Source organism: Salvelinus alpinus, chromosome 5 (genome assembly GCF_045679555.1).
Source record: "Salvelinus alpinus chromosome 5, SLU_Salpinus.1, whole genome shotgun sequence".
Taxonomy (NCBI): Eukaryota; Metazoa; Chordata; class Actinopteri; order Salmoniformes; family Salmonidae; genus Salvelinus; species Salvelinus alpinus.
Genome location: NC_092090.1, coordinates 13,240,203 through 13,263,204, shown reverse-complemented (window position 1 = coordinate 13,263,204; position 23,002 = coordinate 13,240,203). Strand labels below are relative to the sequence as shown.

The window sequence follows — 23,002 nt, the reverse complement described above, 5'->3', positions numbered from 1 at the left end:
CACCATCTTCAGGGCGGCAGGTAGCCTAGTGGTTAGAGCGTTAGGCCAGTTACCGGGAGGTTGTTGGATTGAATCCCTGGGCTGACAAGGTAATGATCAGTTGTTCTGACCCTGAACAAGGCAGTTATAACCCACTGTTCCCCAGTAAGCCATCATTGTAAATAAGAATTTGTTTCTTAACTGACTTGCCTAGTTAAATAAAGGTAACATTTCTTGGACCACTGCTAGGTAAAAGGACTGGATAGGTTTCAGCCTTACCGCTTTCACCTATCAAATCATTTAAAATCAGTGGTTGAAGAGTGAAAGGCATCTGCTTCCAGTTGTAAAGACCCCCTGTAGTGGCGCTAGTCTAAAGGTAGGGGAAAGCAGCAGTGAGCCAGAGCTCTGGACCTATGTGCTCCCTGTAGTGGCGCTAGTCTAAAGGTAGGGGAAAGCAGCAGTGAGCCAGAGCTCTGGACCTATGTGCTCCCTGTAGTGGCGCTAGTCTAAAGGTAAGGGGAAAACAGCAGTGAGCCAGAGCTCTGGACCTATGTGCTCCCTGTAGTGGCGCTAGTCTAAAGGTAGTGGAAAGCAGCAGTGAGCCAGAGCTCTGGACCTGTGTGCTCCCTGTAGTGGCGCTAGTCTAAAGGTAGGGGAAAGCAGCAGTGAGCCAGAGCTCTGGACCTATGTGCTCCCTGTAGTGGCGCTAGTCTAAAGGTAGGGGAAAGCAGCAGTGAGCCAGAGCTCTGGACCTATGTGCTCCCTGTAGTGGCGCTAGTCTAAAGGTAGGGGAAAGCAGCAGTGAGCCAGAGCTCTGGACCTATGTGCTCCCTGTAGTGGCGCTAGTCTAAAGGTAGGGGAAAGCAGCAGTGAGCCAGAGCTCTGGACCTATGTGCTCCCTGTAGTGGCGCTAGTCTAAAGGTAGGGGAAAGCAGCAGTGAGCCAGAGCTCTGGACCTATGTGCTCCCTGTAGTGGCGCTAGTCTAAAGGTAGGGGAAAGCAGCAGTGAGCCAGAGCTCTGGACCTATGTGCTCCCTGTAGTGGCGCTAGTCTAAAGGTAGGGGAAAGCAGCAGTGAGCCAGAGCTCTGGACCTGTGTGCTCCCAGTGAAAAAGAGCCGCCATGGAAAATATTTGAGGAAATGGCAAGTGTTTAATGGGCCAGCTCTTAATGTTGAATTCCATACTCTAGTGTGTCTCAGTCATGCATACGAGGAAGTGTTGTACGCATGCCAGGGACCCCGCTATCGCTTCAGGTCAAAGGGACCCCGCTATCGCTTCAGGTCAAAGGGACCCCGCTATCACTTCAGGTCAAAGGGACCCCGCTATCGCTTCAGGTCAAAGGGACCCCGCTATCGCTTCAGGTCAAAGGGACCCCGCTATCGCTTCAGGTCAAAGGGACCCCGCTATCACTTCAGGTTAAAGGGACCCCGCTATCGCTTCAGGTCAAAGGGACCCCGCTATCACTTCAGGTCAAAGGGACCCCGCTATCGCTTCAGGTCAAAGGGACCCCGCTATCGCTTCAGGTCAAAGGGACCATGCTATCGCTTCAGGTCAAAGGGACCCCGCTATCACTTCAGGTCAAAGGGACCATGCTATCGCTTCAGGTCAAAGGGACCATGCTATCGCTTCAAGTCAAAGGGACCATGCTATCACTTCAGGTCAAAGGGACCCCGCTATCACTTCAGGTCAAAGGGACCATGCTATCGCTTCAGGTCAAAGGGACCACGCTATCGCTTCAGGTCAAAGGGACCCCGCTATTGCTTCAGGTCAAAGGGACCATGCTATCGCTGCAGGTCAAAGGGACCATGCTATCGCTTCAGGTCAAAGGGACCCCGCTATCGCTTCAGGTCAAAGGGACCATGCTATCGCTTCAGGTCAAAGGGACCCCACTATCGCTTCAGGTCAAAGGGACAACGCTATCCCTTCAGGTCAAAGGGACAACGCTATCCCTTCAGGTCAAAGGGACAACGCTATCTCTTCAGGTCAAACAGAGAACCCGGAGATAGGAAGAATAATGTTTCTGTAGAGACCAGGGGCCATTGAACAACTCTGGCCCTCGAGGGTCCCAGACACTTTAGTCTGCTGGTTTTAGTATGTAGTAGTACATTTTCATCTTTGACTTCTAATCAGAGATGAATTGATACCAGGGAGTTCAGGTATGGACCCATTAAGTGGCAGCTAAAACCAGACTATGGGCTTTAAAGACTTGAATTGTGCACCCCTGGTGTGGCTGAGAATGTAGCGCGTCAGTCACAGCATAGAAAACACACACACACGGATTTCTACAAACCCTCGTCCTGACGGCGATACGTTCGAACACATATCACCTGTAATATCTCGACCACCCCCTCCTCCCCCTCTCTGCCCACCATCCTCTCCTTGTTTCTGAAACACTCTGGCCCCCCTCTTCTCTTCCCAGCATTCCAGTGCCGTGCCCCCACAGTCAAAGGGCCAATTCATGGCCTGGCGCGGCTACAAGCGCAGACAGGGGCTCTGAAGCAGGATGTTGTTTGACTGATTCCTCCTCGCACCGCTTAAAACAACAAGCCGCAAAAAATATGATTTGGGAGGGTGGGCAAAGAGGAAGTGGGTCCACTCACCTAACCTCAAGACTAGAGTGCAACTCATACCCAGTCTCATTACTGTAAAGCAGCTAGCTTGGATCCAGGATAGGATCCAGGATAGGATCCAGGATAGGTCAGAGCAGTACGGGAAGCTCATGCTGCATAATTACCTTGAACTATCTGGGCTTTGTGTAGGTCAGTGGATAATATAGAGAGGAGGCAAGGAGAGGAAGCCAATTCATTTTTAGATGCAGCCAGTTTGACACCAGTTATCTCTCAATGCAATACCACCAGCAGTGGAATCTCTCTTTTATGCTCTTACACTTTGAAGAAACAACACGCAACAAATATAGTTACCTTCGTGAATCAACATCAAACGGTCCTACCTTGATAATCTGCCTGATCTTACATGGTCCCCCATTACCTTGGATAGGAAAAAGGGTTGAGCTGGTATGCTTTGCTTATGTCTCTAGTCTCCACATCACGTTCAATAGATCTCTTCGTTGATTGTGTTCTTGTGTAGAGTGCTGAGTTAGCCTGTGTCCTGGTAGAACCCCTATGAGAGGCCTCAGCGCCGATGCTATCTCCACCAAGTCAGTCAGACAGACATTCCTGAGCGTCTCACACAAGGCATTGCCCTAGCTTTCCCATGAATGAGGCCTTAACGACAAACAGGCCTGTGACACGTGGTTTACCCCTGTGTTATTTACAGACCTTAGACCGAAGGTGGAGATAGCTAGCTCGCTAGCTGGGCCCCTAAAAGCCCTAAAAGCTTCCAGTTGACATTTCCATTTGTAAAGCAAGGGACATGTTGGCGTGTGTTTTCAGGTTACGTTAACTGATGGAATGATAAAGGTCTGTGCAGAATGTATGCACCACACCCTGTCTGCTGCAAGGCTTTCAAAGCAACACAACTGTTTTCAGATTAATAAAGAGAGATGATAGATTATCCAACCAAATGCTTTCATTCTTTTTTTTACACCTTAAATCACAACCTTTTGTGAATGTCGTCAAACTGATCATTTGTAAAGTATAAAGACAAATTATTTCACAATAATCTAATCCTTACAGATAAACTAAACTGAGGCAAAAAAAAAAAAAAAGAAGTTCTGAATAGGTTGATTTAATTTGACCTTTAAACGTTGAGGTATGAAAACATGTGTATGTGCCTGCTGCACTCCTTCCTTATTCCCCCTCCTGTCATTTATCCAGCCTGGGGGCGGGGCCGTGAAGGGACCACACAGACCACCTTTGGTAAATTGATCTTTCCATTTCCACTCAACTCTCCTGGCCAACAATAGGAGAAGCCCTCCCTTAGTTATCTCTGGGTCACTGGCTCTGTGTGCCTGCTACAAAGTACAACCAACAGCAACATTGTGGATTGACAGGACTGAATGCACTCACTTTGAATCAGAAACGTTAACCTCTCCCTCTCCCCCAAAACACCACTTTCAGCAGATTCAGAAGTAAGCTAAACGTGTTGGAGTTTGTAGAAGCAGCAGTAGCTAGGGAATGTGCCATGATTCCTGTCAACGGTAACAAGAGAACAAAACATTTGGGGAGTAAAGAGTTTAGGAACGACACACAACACACTAACTAACTGAATGACTATGGAGGCTCATGGCGGGGCTTTCAGGGCTGTTTTGATTGGCTATGAACAAACAGTTGGCTCAAGATAGGTTGGACATAACGCTAGTTCACCTTTCAACACCCCACGAGCTGGGCAGGGGAGTTTGATGGAGTGAGTCTGCGGTCTCTCTCCGCACTACAAGGACCCCCAGCATAAACAAACAGGACTCGAGTTTCAACCAGAGGGGACTGTTTCCTGCTTCAGCCAGCCCTGCTAGCCAGCCCCCCAAAGCCCCTCTTACCAGAGCTCTGCTCCACTCTGCTTTCCAAAATGCCAACCCCCTTCCACTGCTCAATTACCCAGAGGAATGGAGGGATTTGAGGGAAGAGAGAGAGGGAGTGGGAGAGGGGGATGGGGAGAGAGAGGGAGTGGGAGAGCGGGATGGGGAGAGCGGGACGGGGAGAGAGAGGGAGTGGGAGAGGGGGACAGGGAGAGAGAGGGAGTGGGAGAGGGGGACGGGAGAGGGAGAAAAAGTGAGAGAGAGGGGGAGGGAGGGAGAGAGAGAGGGGCAGAGAGAAAGAGTGAGAACATAGCTACATTGCTGTGGCATCTAGATTGTGGGAGACCCCCTCCATCCGACTTTCACAATAGGAGCTTTATGCGGCCCAGTCTTTGGTTGTCTTAATAGGCTTTCAACAGAGGGAGTAAAGCACAACATAATAACTTCATTAACTGCAGAGTTGGCCATTTATGCAAACATACAGATGGGGGGCCAATGGACCTTAGGCTAGGGGTGTGTGTTTGGGCTGCCATACTCAAGACTGTTAACCCTTTCGAGTTTGGAGGTGAACTGATGTCCGATAACAAAATCCACATAGATAGGTGATGAAACGTGTGCGAACTCGAGTGAAATTAATTTCAGAAATATGCTTTTCATAGCATACAATGTTACTGGTTGCATTGACTCCAGAACAACATAAAGAGAAGAGTAAAATGATCATGGAAGTCTTCCGGAGACCCCTGATGTCAGGTCTCCTCATCTGGACCTCATTTCCATAGATGGCAACTAGAAGCTGCTTGTGTTGTGAGTGCTTCTCTGGTCGCTGATGATGTGTCAGTGAAAAGCAATATGTGGGCCAGGTCTAGTATTGACAGTAGACTAGTTTCCCAACATGGTTCTATCAACGTCAGGGTTACTGGTCAAAACTGGATTTAAGACCCTGTTTTGTTTATCTACAGAAAGTAGTCTTTTGAAGAGTTAACTTCATAGCAGCGCTGACTTCAACGGCAAACAGAACGATGCAAATACAATCCTGAGGTAACTGTGATCAGATCTTACAACGACAATCACTTCCACAGCACAAGTTGAGAACAAAATTATTTTAAATTCAGTGTAAATAATGTTGCAGTTATCCAAACACCAGTAAAACATTATAATGCTCAAATGTAGTTATTTATCACCTGGAGTTACTTTATTTGTCAATAACATGAGCATGTCCATGAATACATGTATAGTGGTCGACAACTGGCAAGGCCAATAAATAACGAGCAACCCCACCTCATAAACAAGGCATTCTGGGAATTGGGTTTCCACCTTCCAGCCCCCGTGCTCCTTGTCCGCATTGACCCTGATTTATGGCTCATAGAGTGTTGATACTTGCACACTATACTCCTCTTTACCTTTATGGGAGGGGGGGGGGGGGGGGGCTACTCTCATGTTCTATACTCTTTACCTTTAGGGGGGCCCTACTCCAGTGTTCTATACTCCTCTTTACCTTTAGGGGGGGGGGGGGCCCTACTCCAGTGTTCTATACTCCTCTTTACCTTTAGGGGGGCCCTACTCCAGTGTTCTATGCTCCTCTTTACCTTTAGGGGGGCCCTACTCCAGTGTTCTATGCTCCTCTTTACCTTTAGGGGGGCCCTACTCCAGTGTTCTATGCTCCTCTTTACCTTTAGGGGGGCCCTACTCCAGTGTTCTATGCTCCTCTTTACCTTTAGGGGGGGGGGGCTACTCCAGTGTTCTATGCTCCTCTTTACCTTTAGGGGGGGGCCCTACTCCAGTGTTCTATGCTCCTCTTTACCTTTAGGGGGGGGGGGGGCCCTACTCCAGTGTTCTATGCTCCTCTTTACCTTTAGGGGGGGGGGGGGCCCTACTCCAGTGTTCTATACTCCTCTTTACCTTTAGGGGGGCCCTACTCCAGTGTTCAATACTCCTCTTTACCTTTAGGGGGGCCCTACTCCAGTGTTCTATACTCCTCTTTACCTTTAGGGGGGGGGGCCCTACTCCAGTGTTCAACACTCCTCTTTACCTTTAGGAGGGGGGGGGGGCTACTCCAGTGTTCAATACTCCTCTTTACCTTTGGGGGGGGGGGCCCTACTCCAGTGTTTTATACTCCTCTTTACCTTTGGGGGGGGGGGGGGCCTACTCCAGTGTTCTATACGCCTCTTTACATTTAGGGGGGGGCCCTACTCCAGTGTTTTATACTCCTCTTTACCTTTGGGGGGGGGGGCCCTACTCCAGTGTTTTATACTCCTCTTTACATTTAGGGGGGCCCTACTCCAGTGTTCAATACTCCTCTTTACCTTTAGGGGGGGGGGGGCCCTACTCCAGTGTTTTATACTCCTCTTTACCTTTAGGGGGGCCCTACTCCCGTGTTCTATACTCCTCTTTACCTTTAGGGTGCTCATACTAATAAGAACTGGGCTGTTTGCTTTCAGGGCAGTCCCACCGTAGCAAAATGTTTACGATGGTGAACCTGAAACAATAATTTCTTATTGGTCAATTTCAGTCAGTCCCTCCCTGTTTCAGTCTAGTTTCTTCCATTTGGAGCCTCATGAACACAGTAGAAAACGAAAGGAAAAGCAGCAGCACTCTAATGGCTCAGATGCAATTATTTATTTAACCAAAGTTTGGACAGCTAAGCTGTCTTCATCAGGGTTTCATCTGAATACAAAGATGATGAATGCATGGCAGATGTACTCATAACCCTATCAGATCTCTCTATCAGTCACACACTGCTTCCCTATTTGATCAGAATGATTGGTTAGGAGTGAAGTCCACAAACAATAGTGCACAGCACAAACCAAACTAGACGTAAGGTAAATTCATATCATCTACTACTGTATTCCAACATTATATTAACCAACAATAAAACCCCATCCCAAAACAAACAATGAAGGAATGAAATAAGTGTATTTTGTGTTAAACTATGTCACTCTTTCTATCAATGGACTGAATGCTAAATCAATAGCCCCCAATGCTAATGTTGGCCTATCATTCCGTGGTAATACGTCTGGAGCATGGAAGCTGGTTGACAGTAGCGTCTCACCTGAGAAGAGTCTTGGCGCGACGTCGGGGGAGTGGGGGGCCACAGTTTCAGTGTACGACAGTGTTGAATCTGATAGTTCTGCAAAGGACAGAACATGACAGGGGAGTGAAATCCAGAGCTCCATGGAAACCATTGTAACCATAGACTTTAAGTTAGTTAACTATTGTCCAGAGAGCGTTGTGTTGTGGTCCTACTATAACGCCATGTTCCTCAAAGAGAGGTGTGAGGAGAATACAAAACGAATTTGAAGCAGGAGAAAGCATGTGAATGCAGGAATAATGTACTGGCACATGACTAACTTTGAGGTAAAAGACCCGACATTCCAGATCTGGTAACACTTCATTTTCCAGCACAGAAAATAAGGGGTATAACTTTGATTTTTTTTTAAAAACCTTTATTTAACTAGGCAAGTCAGTTAAGAACAAATTCTTATTTACAATGACGGTCTACCCCGGCCAAACCCGGACGATGCTGTGAAAATTGTTCGCCGCCCTATGAGATTCCCAATCATGGCCAGATGTGATACAGCCTGGAATCAAACCAGGGACTGTAGTGACACCTCTTGCACTGAGATGCAGCGCCTTAGACCACTGCACCACTTGGGCACCCATGGTATATATTTTTATTTAACCTTTATTTAACTAGGCAAGTCAGTTAAGAACAAATTCTTATTTACAATGACGGCCTACACCGGCCAAACCCGGACGACGCTGGACCAATTGTGCGCCGCCCTATGGGACTCCCGATCCCGGCCGGTTGTGATACAGCCTGGATGAAGTGGGTACAAGATGTAATTACTTTTAATTTTTCACAACTATATAAATGTTATATTAATAAATATATAATTACTTTAAAAAGACAAAACAAAACTGTGCTGGGAAGTAAAATGCTACCAAAACTCCATTACAGTGAAACGCCTTGTGAACTTAGCAGATATCTCTGTGGCTCACTGTTGCTGAGGGGGAGCATGACTGTTACTGCCTGACTTACCCAGTGGCTTGTGTTCATCTGAGGGAGATAGTCGTGAGTAGGGGGGTGGTGGGGATTCTGAAATACAAAATATGCGTGTTAGATGCTTGGTACTGCGTAGAAGTACATAGTTAGGTATCAGAACATAATCTGTCACTATATGAAATAATAAGTAACATGGATTACTGGGAAAACACAGACAACAATCTGCATATGTCTGTAAAAAAAGAAGCTGTTGATGGTTGAATGGGCAGATCAACATACAATTCTTCAGACAGAATATAGAATAAAAGACGAGACATTCACAACTCTGTTGAATAAGCACTTCCAATGGTTCATAACTAAAAACGTAATTACATTACATATAAAATATGTTTTCAGGTCCTAATTAAACAGCTATAAATAAAGAACACAAAAGAAAAGTAGGCTACATGTTGTCAACGGGCATTTTCCATACATAAAACCAAGAAAGCTAATGGTGAACTGTCGAAATAGTTGTCTGGGACAAAGAAACAGGCCATGGGAACGGAGTGGATATAATGGCTGCGGGTTCTTTAAGAGTGGAGCCAGTAATTGCTGGAGTACTCAGTCAGTGAGATACCCAGCTAGTCAGTCTGGCGCCAGCAGTATGCAAACTGTATATTATCACCACTCCTTCACCTAAATAGCAAGAGGGGGACCTCCTAGGGAAGGAAAACGAGCCTTTCAAAGCGCTACTTCAGAGCGATCTTCAAATGGATAACGTAAAAGCTAAACAAATGAATATAATCGATATCATGAACTAAAACATTGAAATAGAGGAATGTGTTGTTGAGTACTTAGCAGAGAAAATATTTGATGCAAATACATTATAACGCAAGCTCTCCCTTTCCCTCTAGCTCTGTGTGAGTGTGTGTACAGTGTTGTTTTTTAGGGATAGTATGCTAGCTACACTTCCAACAGTTGGAATTCAGTTGCTGTAATCATACAATTCGCTAGAAAATGTTAACTCCCGCGCATTGGCTAAGCAACCAAATATTTACAACAATGCGCATCAACAAAACTTCAAGAGTCCAAGTATGTCTCACTTAATCGCAGAGAAGTATAACCCTACGTGATTATTAATTGGCTTTGTGACTGTGAACGCGTTTTAATTTCACCTCACAGACGGTGGACACCTTTAGCGCTGCCTGGCCTTCTAATGAGTCCCATCTTTCACCATCCACCAGACTTCAGGTAGAATGTGGGCCTACCCTTTGGGCATCGCTATTTGAGCATTGGCACGCAGTGCTTGGTTATCACGTTTGAAAAGCATCTATAAGTGTAGCCTCAATATGCGCACTTGTGCGTAAATCTAAAAAATAGACCCTTTCAATTTATACAGATTTGATTTGTGTATAATGGGGTAAAAGTGTATGATTGTAACCAATCTCAGTTGTCCTACCTGGCCCACACAAGAGACTGTAGTGATAGGGGTTACAGCACACCGTTTCGCTGCTGTCCAATGCCCGGAAGCTTTGACAGTGGCACAGCGCTTTGAGTTGAGTCGAGTGGTGCAGGTCAGTCCATCGGTAGAGTTTACAGAGCAGAAATGGGGGAGATGTCGAGTGGCCACCTAAACGCAGCTCCGTCTGGGGTACCAGAACACAGTCACTGGGCATCCCTCCTTTCGACTCCACCGCCTCCAACAAGGCATCCAGCGGTTTCTCCTTGAGTCTTTTCAAAAGAGCATAGGTAACGTTCTTGAGTTCTTGCTCGGCCACCGAGACAGTATTCCCCTCCCGTCCCGTGAGGATACCTCCATCGCGGGGACTAGAGTTTCGAATACCCCGGGTCAAGACGGGGCTCCGAGGTCTAGGGTCCCTGTCTCGAAACAAACAGCAAGTAACCGTTCTACTGTCATTCTCGTGTTCTGGCTGAGAGCCTCGGTGATGAGGGACGGGGACACACATGGCATCCCTCTGACCATGGTCCGAATTGTCCCCCGGCGCCGACTCTGCGCTGTCCGTGAGGTCTGTGTTGCACACTTCGTCGAAAGTTCCCAGAGATGGCGAGGCACGGGTCACCGACCCGAGCTCCGTTTTGGGTATTTTTTCTGGGTTACTGCCACACGAACCGTCCCGAAACTCCTCGCTTCGTTTGCTTCTCCCATCTCCCCCGTCTCTGTCTGGGACTAAACGGCTTCTCCAGAGTCGCCGTATAAGACCTGAGCGTTTCGACCTGAACATACGACAATTTAGACAGTTTTGGATGTGTCGTATTGTTCCCGTCCAGGTCTGTGAGGATTCAACATTGATTTATGGTCTCCGCACAACATTCATGTTTTGTAAACGGCGCGCACTACATGCGCAGCCGGGGGTCGTAGTTTTATGACTAACTCGCAGCATTAGAATGTAATTTACGGTTGTATGTTGCATTAAACAAAGTCAAATGTAACGAGATTGCACAGCTAAACAGAATGCGACATACATGCATTTACTGGTCTGTTATATCCTACAACCATATCGTCTACCAACTCCATGAAAACGTGTGTCTTTACAGAGGATACACAATTCCCCAAGACTATCTTCCGAGCAGCAATTCATAGGCTATACCATAATTATTCCTCCAATAACTAGGCTATAGCTACAACATGAAACGACAGCAAAATAGTTTTTTCTTGGACTTTGAGCACCCTTGGTTAAATCCTTTGCTTTAGAATCCTTCTGACGGCACATCGATGGAGTTGCTTCACCACGAAATAATCCCAAATAATCCTTGCCGCATTCAGATTCCAATGTTATTTTCCACCGTAGTGTAGAATAATCCGTTTGCAACCCCGAAATAAAAAGTTTAGATTGAGTTTTTATGCTGCTCAAACATACGGATTCAGATGTAGCTACTCCGATTCAAGACTCAGGAGTGGTTTAAAGGAAAACTTGAATGACTTTGCTGCCAGTCTCACTCTCTGCTATTCTTTTCGGATACACTCGCCCGTGCACACGGGGGCCCCAGGAAAGCTCTGGAGCCATTGGTTGATTCCCATCATGTGCCAGTCTAGACACTTTGGCGGCTGTGAGCCGCACTGATTGTTGCGCAAACATGGTTTCAAGTTTCTTAACTCTTAAAGGCGCAACATCCACCTTTCTTCTCTCAAACTTTCAACTCTTCCCACGAACTTTATATCACTGAACATGTTTACTAACCTACCGAAACATCAATGCACACATTTATCTCAGGGAAACACTTAATACTCAATGACAGAAAAACGCCCATTCAGTAAAATACTGTATGGAATCTGAATTATTTCTGATTTTCATTCTATAAGAGCACAATCTGCACAGAGTGATTTTCTCTTGAATTTGTGTGATTGAGAAGCCAGCAGATACTGGCACTGTGTGCCCTGTAGGTTCATATTTTACTTCCTGTTTTGTCATGATGACCTTATTTATTACACATGCAAAATGCCATTATTGATTTATAAGTTATAAACACAATAATATGTATAATCATCATAATAATCAACAAGGACCGTATAACTACGCAACTATTTTTATGTTATTATTATTACTATCATTATCATCATTGTTATAATTAGGCTATTGCCATAATTACTATTGCTATGATTCAACTATTTCACTTTTCATTCATTAAAGGGTTAATGACTTTTCAAGTGCAGTTAAGAAGGCATAGCTTCCCATTATATATTGATATAGCTCAGAGTGGCAAGTTAAGATGGCATAGCTGCCCAATTATATAGCATAAGTAGCACTTATGAAGTCATAGCCCCGCCCCATTCAGGAATACCCAACCTCTGATTGGTTCTACATACTTCCAGGTCTTAAAAGGGTTCAACCTGGAACCAAATAGGGTTCTTCAAAGGGTTCTCCTATGGGGACAGCCAAATAACCATTTTAGGTTCTAGATAGCACCTTTTTTTATAAGAGTGTAGTTTATGAAACATTCTAAGAGCATGAAACGTGCTAATTTCAAATTTTGTACCATTCAACTCCTTAACTTTTTCGAGGAGGACAGTAGATGGTAACTAGTTCACACATCCTAAAAGTCATTGTGTCACGTTCGTCATAGTAATCGGACCAAGGCGCAGCGTGCGTAGAGTTCCACATCTTTTAATAAACAGAAACTCACCAAACAAAACAACAAAAGCACAAACAAAACGTACCGCTACTGGTGTGCACACAGGCAACTATCTGTAGACAAGATCCCACGAAACACAAAGGGGAAATGGCTGCCTAAATATGATCCCCAATCAGAGACAACGATAAAAAGCTGTCTCTGATTGGAAACCATACCAGGCCAACATAAACCATTAAACACCTAGATGACCCACCCTAGTCACTATCACGCCCCAACCAACAGAGAATAAACAGCTCTCTATGGTCAGGGCGTGACACATTGGCAAGACTCGTAGGGCCAATTGCAACCATGGAAAGCCACCAGATTATGGCCAGCTGATTTCTCATTAAACCATCAATACACGCTAAAATCACCTGCACAGCTAAACTCACTTGTAACCAACATAGAGAGCAATAGTAATGGTGACTGTTTGTAGGCACTAACTCCGCCATTACCTGTTGGCCAAAGCCTATGGAGAAATTATAGTTTTTTGGGGGGATAAACGCCGAACATAAGGTCTATGGTAAACACAGGTTTAGGAGATCTTATACCAGGGATATTCAACTAGATCCACCTGCTGACTGATTCTTTCTTGAGCGGATGGGCAGGGGGCTGGAACGTAATTACAAATCATTTGTAGACTGCAAATTGACTGCAAGAAGCCCAAACAGATATAATATTTGACTAAAACATAATAATTTCAAACTTTGCTTACATTTGTATACAATTACATACAGTATACAAGTATATCTTTATTATGTGTGGGAATACTTTGGAACAGATTTCCAAAATTAAAATCACCTGGAGCTGATTTGCTTGTGTTTTTACAATAAAAAATAAAAATAAACATATATTTTTTTGCTCAGGTAACTTGGGGGCCAAATAAAATCCCCCACGGGCCAAGTGGCCACCAGTTGGGGAACTCTTCTTACACGTTTTGTCTTATAAGTATAATAGTATTTAGGGGCTCCCGAGTGGTACAGCAGTCTAAGACACTGCCTCTCAGTGCTAGAGGTGGCACTACAGACCCTGGTTCGATTCCAGGCTGTATCACAACTGGCCGTGATTGGGATGTCCCATAGGGAGGTGCACAATTGGCCCAGTGTCGTTAGGGTTTGGCCGGGGCAGGCAGCCATTGTTTGAATTTGTTCTTAACTGACTTGCCTAAGTAAGTAAAGGCCAATTAAGAACTCCTAATCCTGTCTTAACCTCAGATCTTATTTTCACCTTTATCCCAAAACCTCATTCTTTCCTCATTCATTTCTGACACAAGAATGGCTGAACCAACCAGATGTAAGTCATTTCTGACACAGGAATGGCTGAACCAACCAGAGGTAAGTCATTTCCCCCACAGGAATGGCTGAACCAACCAGATGTAAGTCATTTCCCCCACAGGAATGGCTGAACCAACAGGAGGTAAGTCATTTCCCCCACAGGAATGGCTGAACCAACCAGAGGTAAGTCATTTCCACCACAGGAATGGCTGAACCAACCAGAGGTAAGTCATATCCCCCACAGGAATGGCTGAACCAACCAGAGGTAAGTCATTTCCCCCACAGGAATGGCTGAACCAACCAGAGGTAAGTCATTTCTGACACAGGAATGGCTGAACCAACCAGAGGTAAGTCATTTCCCCCACAGGAATGGCTGAACCAACCAGAGGTAAGTCATTTCCCCCACAGGAATGGCTGAACCAACCAGAGGTAAGTCATTTCTGACACAAGAATGGCTGAACCAACCAGAGGTAAGTCATTTCCCCCACAGGAATGGCTGAACCAACCAGAGGTAAGTCATTTCCCCCACAGGAATGGCTGAACCAACCAGAGGTAAGTCATTTCCCCCACAGGAATGGCTGAACCAACCAGAGGTAAGTCATTTCCCCCACAGGAATGGCTGAACCAACCAGAGGTAAGTCATTTCTGACACAGGAATGGCTGAACCAACCAGAGGTAAGTCATTTCCCCCACAGGAATGGCTGAACCAACCAGAGGTAAATCATTTCCCCCACAGGAATGGCTGAACCAACCAGAGGTAAGTCATTTCCCCCACAGGAATGGCTGAACCAACCAGAGGTAAGTCATATCCGGTTTTTAGGAATACAAACCGGCGATCTCTATTTGCCAGCGATTTTGCCGCGCCATAACGTCGATGACGAGGTTATCTTTTAGTCTTGATTGCAACCAACATTTTTCAAGACTGTTTCGCCCTCTGATTGGTATTCTCATTGGAACAACTTAGTCCTACTTTAGGAACAGAGTAAGAGCAATTGATCTATTTGATAATCGTTCCATACCACTGAAATCAAGCATTTCCTCATTTACCACGGCAAATCTACTGTGGTAATTTACCCCACACCTTGTATGAATTGAAAACTAATTGTTGATGGTTTAGTCTATATTTAACATTTACATTTAAGTCATTTAGCAGACGCTCTTATCCAGAGCGACTTACAAATTGGTGCATTCACCTTATGATATCCAGTGGAACAACCACTTTACAATAGTGCATCTAACTCTTTTAAGGGGTGGGGGGGGGGTTAGAAGGATTACTTTATCCTATCCTAGGTATTCCTTAAAGAGGTGGGGTTTCAGGTGTCTCCGGAAGGTGGTGATTGACTCCGCTGACCTGGCGTCGTGAGGGAGTTTGTTCCACCATTGGGGTGCCAGAGCAGCGAACAGTTTTGACTGGGCTGAGCGGGAACTGTACTTCCTCAGAGGTAGGGAGGCGAGCAGGCCAGAGGTGGATGAACGCAGTGCCCTTGTTTGGGTGTAGGGCCTGATCAGAGCCTGAAGGTACGGAGGTGCCGTTCCCCTCACAGCTCCGTAGGCAAGCACCATGGTCTTGTAACGGATGCGAGCTTCAACTGGAAGCCAGTGGAGAGAGCGGAGGAGTGGGGTGACGTGAGAGAACTTGGGAAAGTTGAACACCAGACGGGCTGCGGCGTTCTGGATGAGTTGTAGGGGTTTAATGGCACAGGCAGGGAGCCCAGCCAACAGCGAGTTGCAGTAATCCAGACGGGAGATGACAAGTGCCTGGATTAGGACCTGCGCCGCTTCCTGCGTGAGGCAGGGTCGTACTCTGCGAATGTTGTAGAGCATGAACCTACAGGAACGGGTCACCGCCTTGATGTTAGTTGAGAACGACAGGGTGTTGTCCAGGATCACGCCAAGGTTCTTAGCACTCTGGGAGGAGGACACAATGGAGTTGTCAACCGTGATGGCGAGATCATGGAACGGGCAGTCCTTCCCCGGGAGGAAGAGCAGCTCCGTCTTGCCGAGGTTCAGCTTGAGGTGGTGATCCGTCATCCACACTGATATGTCTGCCAGACATGCAGAGATGCGATTCACCACCTGGTTATCAGAGGGGGGAAAGGAGAAGATTAATTGTGTGTCGTCTGCATAGCAATGATAGGAGAGACCATGTGAGGATATGACAGAGCCAAGTGACTTGGTGTATAGCGAGAATAGGAGAGGGCCTAGAACAGAGCCCTGGGGGACACCAGTGGTGAGAGCACGTGGTGCGGAGACAGATTCTCGCCACGCCACCTGGTAGGAGCGACCTGTCAGGTAGGACGCAATCCAAGCGTGGGCCGCGCCGGAGATGCCCAGCTCGGAGAGGGTGGAGAGGAGGATCTGATGGTTCACAGTATCAAAGGCAGCCGATAGGTCTAGAAGGATGAGAGCAGAGGAGAGAGAGTTAGCTTTAGCAGTGCGGAGCGCCTCCGTGACACAGAGAAGAGCAGTCTCAGTTGAATGACTAGTCTTGAAACCTGACTGATTTGGATCAAGAAGGTCATTCTGAGAGAGATAGCAGGAGAGCTGGCCAAGGACGGCACGTTCAAGAGTTTTGGAGAGAAAAGAAAGAAGGGATACTGGTCTGTAGTTGTTGACATCGGAGGGATCGAGTGTAGGTTTTTTCAGAAGGGGTGCAACTCTCGCTCTCTTGAAGACGGAAGGGACGTAGCCAGCGGTCAAGGATGAGTTGATGAGCGAGGTGAGGTAAGGGAGAAGGTCTCCGGAAATGGTCTGGAGAAGAGAGGAGGGGATAGGGTCAAGCGGGCAGGTTGTTGGGCGGCCGGCCGTCACAAGACGCGAGATTTCATCTGGAGAGAGAGGGGTCTACTCTTCTTATTTCATTCATTTCCAATTTATACCTAATCCATGAAATACAATTGACTTTAAAAGAACATTGACTGATATGGTCATCCATTATTGAGATCAGTGGTCAAATATCCCTGGACAGTCCATATTTAAAATGTGTAAGTCAATCGTAAATTGAGGTATATAATCTATTGGCAACTTGTTTAATCAAATGAAAATGTAGCCTCTAAAGTTATTTAGAATGGCATATATTATATTATTTTGCCATTTAAGGTGAAACATTTGAATGAAAGGTAGGCCTACTACTTCCATATTCTTGTATTCAAATAAGTATTTTTTACATTCATCAGCCTTACGGTTTCCAATGTTACTGATATGTCGATGTGACGCGGGGTAAAGAGTCTAGACCGGCTGTCTGGTATGATAATCACTTGACAGTAACAATGAGAGATTAACTAATCTGATGCTTTATCCAAGTGGGTTATTCGTTGCGATCAAGCTTAGTTTAGTCCGCAGGTGAATATAATCTCCCGTTAGCAGCTTTATAGGAAATCCAGCGGTTACCTGCAGCAGAGCGTTAAGTTCTGCCTGTTCGTTGCAATCAAGCCATGCAGTTTTGGGCAGCCATGCCATCAAAAGGTGATACAGTTAAGGTCCTGTGAAAGTCCACTCACTGACTCAGGATCAGCTCAGTGTTGGACAAAGCTATGTTCTTAATCAAGCCCTGATCAAAAGTCAGTTGTTAACCTGACCATTTGTCAACCAGAGTCGTGTATAGCGGACGGGATAATACTTATCCAAACGCCAAACAAAAAGGAGCATTCATATTGTAGAAGTACAAATAGAATCTGGAAAAGATATTGTCCTGCTACAGTAATTGTTTCCTGCACAGTATTCCTACTGAACACCTCCCCAGTTCTTTGAACCTGCCAATCCAATGACAAAAGTGCAAACACACACACCTATATTTATTTATTTATTCACACAAAAGAAGACAAGTGAAAGACAAAACAGTGCAGATGAAAAACACGGTAACCACTGATCCTAGAACAGATGGATCCATTGAGAGACAAGAGGACCTTCTCCTTTGGCATTGTGACAGCCATGATGGTGACTGCACCAACACAACAACTGACTCAAGGTCTGTGTTGTAGTTCTCCTTTTTTGGGAGCGTTGGCTGTTTTTGGCAGATACCAGGCTGTAGGATTAGCACCATGTTCGAGGCACCTTAATTGGGGAGGATGGGCACTTGGTAATGGCTGGAGCGGAATAGGTGGAAATGTATCGCCGTCATTGTAAATAAGAATTTGTTCTTAACTGACTAGTTAAATAGAGGTTAATTAAAATAGAGGTTAATTAAAACAATCAACAACTGATGCCGTTCCATTTGCTCTGTTCCAGCCATTATTATGAGCCGTCCTCCCCTCAGCAGCCTCCACTGGTTCCGGAGAATGAACTGCTTGTGACTGAAATAAGAATAGATAAACATGTGTGTACGCAGGTTACACAGTACATAGAGTTCTGCCTTCTTCCTGTCTTTGCGGCCCCATCTCAACCAAGGGGCTGGGAGGACTGAAAGGCACGTTAAAGTCTTTCTGTATGGGTCGGGTTTCGGCCAAAGGATCAGAGAGTTGGGGGTAGTGGAGGCGGAGGTGGAAAGGGGTTGAGGGGTATGGGGAAGGGGTGTGTGCAAGGCACCTGTTCAAAATGTGTTCCCCAGTGTAACTCAGTCAAATGCTGGACAGGGAAAAGATACCTGTTGTTAGAGAGTTCTGCATACTTGCATGTGTTTGAAAACGCCATTGAGACAGGAAAGACAAGGAAGATTTATCATAGGTCTAATGTAAACCCGGTCTATAGCATGTCATGCAATTATCCATTTGGAATTGTGGCGAAATAGGACAAATAATAGGTTTCCACACAAGGAGACTTTTTAGGAGACCAGGCAGGTTGTCACACTGGTCATAACTAAACATCTGGAGGGTTCGGGGAGCCAATTTGACGAGGAAATGTGTCCGTGTCATCCGAGATGACCCATGTTGTTAATTAATAGATAAATGGAAAACCTGTCATGTGCATCCTGGATAAGTAGCCGTTAGCCAAGTGGTTAGATTAGAATGACTGTTATTAGAGTGTGTCCTGGACTAGTAGCCGTTAGCCAAGTGGTTAGATTAGAATGACTGTTATTAGAGTGTATCCTGGACTAGTAGCCGTTAGCCAAGTGGTTAGATTAGAATGACTGTTATTAGAGTGTATCCTGGACTAGTAGCCGTTAGCCAAGTGGTTAGATTAGAATGACTGTTATTCGAGTGTATCCTGGACTAGTAGCCGTTAGCCAAGTGGTTAGATTAGAATGACTGTTATTCGAGTGTATCCTGGACTAGTAGCCGTTAGCCAAGTGGTTAGATTAGAATGACTGTTTTTAGAGTGTATCCTGGACTAGTAGCCGTTAGCCAAGTGGTTAGATTAGAAGGACTGTTATTAGAGTGTATCCTGGACTAGTAGCCGTTAGCCAAGTGGTTAGATTAGAATGACTGTTATTAGAGTGTATCCTGGACTAGTAGCCGTTAGCCAAGTGGTTAGATTAGAATGACTGTTATTCGAGTGTATCCTGGACTAGTAGCCGTTAGCCAAGTGGTTAGATTAGAATGACTGTTATTCGAGTGTATCCTGGACTAGTAGCCGTTAGCCAAGTGGTTAGATTAGAATGACTGTTATTAGAGTGTATCCTGGACTAGTAGCCGTTAGCCAAGTGGTTAGATTAGAATGACTGTTATTCGAGTGTATCCTGGACTAGTAGCCGTTAGCCAAGTGGTTAGATTAGAATGACTGTTATTCGAGTGTATCCTGGACTAGTAGCCGTTAGCCAAGTGGTTAGATTAGAATGACTGTTATTCGAGTGTATCCTGGACTAGTAGCCGTTAGCCAAGTGGTTAGATTAGAATGAATGTTATTCGAGTGTATCCTGGACTAGTAGCCGTTAGCCAAGTGGTTAGATTAGAATGACTGTTATTCGAGTGTATCCTGGACTAGTAGCCGTTAGCCAAGTGGTTAGATTAGAATGACTGTTATTAGAGTGTATCCTGGACTAGTAGCCGTTAGCCAAGTGGTTAGATTAGAATGACTGTTATTAGAGTGTATCCTGGACTAGTAGCCGTTAGCCAAGTGGTTAGATTAGAATGACTGTTATTAGAGTGTATCCTGGACTAGTAGCCGTTAGCCAAGTGGTTAGATTAGAATGACTGTTATTAGAGTGTATCCTGGACTAGTAGCCGTTAGCCAAGTGGTTAGATTAGAATGACTGTTATTAGAGTGTATCCTGGACTAGTAGCCGTTAGCCAAGTGGTTAGATTAGAATGACTGTTATTAGAGTGTATCCTGGATTAGTAGCCATTAGCCAAGTGGTTAGATTAGAATGACTGTTATTATAGTGTATCCTGGACTAGTAGCCGTTAGCCAAGTGGTTACATTAGAATGAGTGCATCAGAACCTTTCAAGGTGGAAGATTAAAATCCGCTCCGGCTACAGAAGCAAATTCCCACAAGGCAACTTGTGCCACTTTCCTGTATTGCCTAGCAGATACAGTGCGTTAGGAAAGTATTCAGACCCCTTGACTTTTTCCACATTTTGTTACGTTACAGCCTTATACTAAAATGTATTAAATCGTTGTTTTTTTACCTAATCAATCTACAGACATTACCCCATAATGACAAAGCAAAAACATGTTTTTATAAATGTTTGCAAATTTATACAAAATAAAAACTGAAATATCACATTTACAAAAGTATTCAGACCCTTTACTCAGCACATTGTTGAAGCACCTTTGGCAGCGATTACAGCCTCGAGTCTTCTTGGGTATGACGCTACAAGCTTGGCAGACCTGTATTTGGGGAGTTTCTTCCATTCTTCTCTGCAGATCCTCTCAATCTCTGTCAGGTTGGATGGGGAGCAGCACCGCACAGCTATTTTCAGGTCTCTCCAGAGATGTTTGATCGGGTTCAAGTCCAGGCTCTGGCTAGGTCACTCATGGACATTCAGAGACTTGTCCCGAAGCCACTCCTGCGTTGTCTTGGCTGTGTGCTTAGGGTCTTTGTCCTGTTGGAAGGTGAACCTTCGCCCCAGTCTGAGGTCCTGAGCGTTCTGGAGCAGGTTTTCATCAAGGATCTCTTTGTACTTTGCTCCGTTCATCTTTGCCTAGATCCTGCCTAGTTTCTGCCACCACCATGCTTCACCGTAGGGATGGTACCAGGTTTCCTCAAGACATGACGCTTGGCATTCAGGCCAAAGAGTTCAATCTTGGTTTCATCAGACCAGAGAATCTTGTTTCTCATGGTCTGAGAGTCCTTTAGGTGGCTTTTGGCAAACTCCAAGGGGGCTGTAATGTGCCTTTTACTGAGGAGTGGCTTCCGTCTGGCCACTCTACCATAAAGGCCTGATTGGTGGAGTGCTGCAGAGATGGTTGTCCTTCTGGAAGGTTCTTCCATCTCCACAGGGGAACTCTGGAGCTCTGTCAGAGTGACCTTTAGGTTGTTGGTCACCTCCCTGACCAAGGACCTTCTCCCCCAATTGCTCAGTTTGGCTGGGCGGTCAGCTCTAGGAAGAGTCTTGGTGGTTTCAAATTTCTTCTATCGAAGAAGGGTCTCCCGAGTGGCGCAGCAGTATAAGGCACTGCATTTCAGGGCTAGAGGCGTCACTACAGATCCTGGTTTGATCCTGGGCTGTATCACAACCGGCCGTGATTGGGAGTCCCATGGGGCGCCACACAGCTTCGACCGGGTTAGGGTTTGGCTGGGGTAGGCTGTCATTGTAAATAAGAATTGGTTCTTAACTGACTTGCCTAGTTAAATAAAATGAATGATGGAGTCCACTGTGTTCTTGGGGACCTTCAATGCTGCACATATTTTTTGGTAACCTTCCCCAGATCTGTGCCTCGACACAATCCTGTCTCGGAGCGCTATGGACAATTCCTTCAACCTCATGGCTTGGTTTTTGCTCTGTCATGGGCTGTCAAGTGTAGGACCTTATTTAGACAGGTGTCTGCCTTTACAAATCATGTCCAATCAATTGAATTTACCACAGGTGGACGACAATCAAGTTGTAGAAACATCTCAAGGATGATCAAAGGAAACAGGATCCATCTGAGCTCAATTTCGAGTCTCATAGCAAAGAGTCTGAATACTTATGTAAATAAAGTATTTCAGATTTTATTATATATCTATTTTTTTGCAAACAGTTCTGAAAACCTGTTTTCGCATTGTCATTTTGGAGTATTGTGTGTAGATTGCTGAGGAATATTTTTATTCAATCCATTTTAAAATAAGGGTGTAACGTAACAAAATGCTGAAAAAGTCAAGGGGGCTGAATAGTTTCTGAATGCGCTGTATATCCTTAAACGAACCGCTTGATCCCCAACCATGACCTAAATTACCTCAACGCAAAAGGCATCTAAATCTTATTTTCTGAGAAGCTGACCCAATCAGACATTGAGGCAGCCTTGTCAGAATGGATTTGTTTTGAAGCCCCCTCACGGCTGACCCCTTAAAGCAACGCAGACTGAAGATCCCACTTCAAATCCCAAAACACAAACAAAGGATGTTCAGTTTATTCTAATTTGATATGAAATGCAAAACATCTGCCAGATTCCTGCTTAATTGGTCATTTTTAGCTGATATGGAAGCCTCGTTCTGATGTTGCTCAATAAATAATTAGTACCTCGAGGGCAGACAAGGTAATTATATTGACTTCTAACTAGCCGAATTTGGTTAGTCTTTAGTGATGAGGGACAACACGATTGTGTGTCATAATAGCACACACAAGTACACACACACACAAACACACACACACACACACACACACACACACACACACACACACACACACACACACACACACACACACACACACACACACACACACACACACACACACACACACACACACACACACACACACACACACACACACACACACACACACACACACACACGGCTCAGACACGTATGTGGCAGGGTCTACAGACAATCACAGATTACCAAGGCAAAACCAGCCACATCGCGGACACCGACGTCTCGCTCCCGGACAAGCTAAACACCTTCTTCGCCCGCTTTGAGGATAACACAGTGCCACCGACGCGGCCCGCTTTGAGGATAACACAGTGCCACCGACGCGGCCCGCTCCCAAGGACTGTGGGCTCTCGTTCTACGTTGCCGACGTGAGTAAAACATTTAAGAGTGTTAACCCTTGCAAGGCTACCGGCCCAGACGGCATCCCTATCTGCGTTCTTAGAGCATGCGCAGACCAGCTGGCGGGTGTGTTTACGGACATATTCAATCTCGCCCTTTCCCATTCTGCTGTCCCCACTTGCTTCAAGATGTCCACCATTGTTCCTGTACCCG

General features: G+C 45.6%; 1 protein-coding gene across 1 annotated transcript in view; it reads right to left on the bottom strand.

The window, feature by feature from the left end:
- The window catches only part of LOC139575577 (mothers against decapentaplegic homolog 6-like), a 26,361-nt gene extending 14,946 nt beyond the window's left edge, over positions 1-11,415 (bottom strand). Inside the window, exons 1-3 of the mRNA XM_071400661.1 lie at positions 9,836-11,415; positions 8,434-8,490; positions 7,444-7,521 (exon numbers count right to left, since the gene is read on the bottom strand). Of these exons, the coding sequence (XP_071256762.1) occupies positions 7,444-7,521; positions 8,434-8,490; positions 9,836-10,619 (919 nt within the window). The 5' untranslated portion in view covers positions 10,620-11,415. The remainder of the gene's footprint in view (positions 1-7,443; positions 7,522-8,433; positions 8,491-9,835) is intronic.
- Between the last annotated feature and the right edge of the window lie 11,587 nt (positions 11,416-23,002).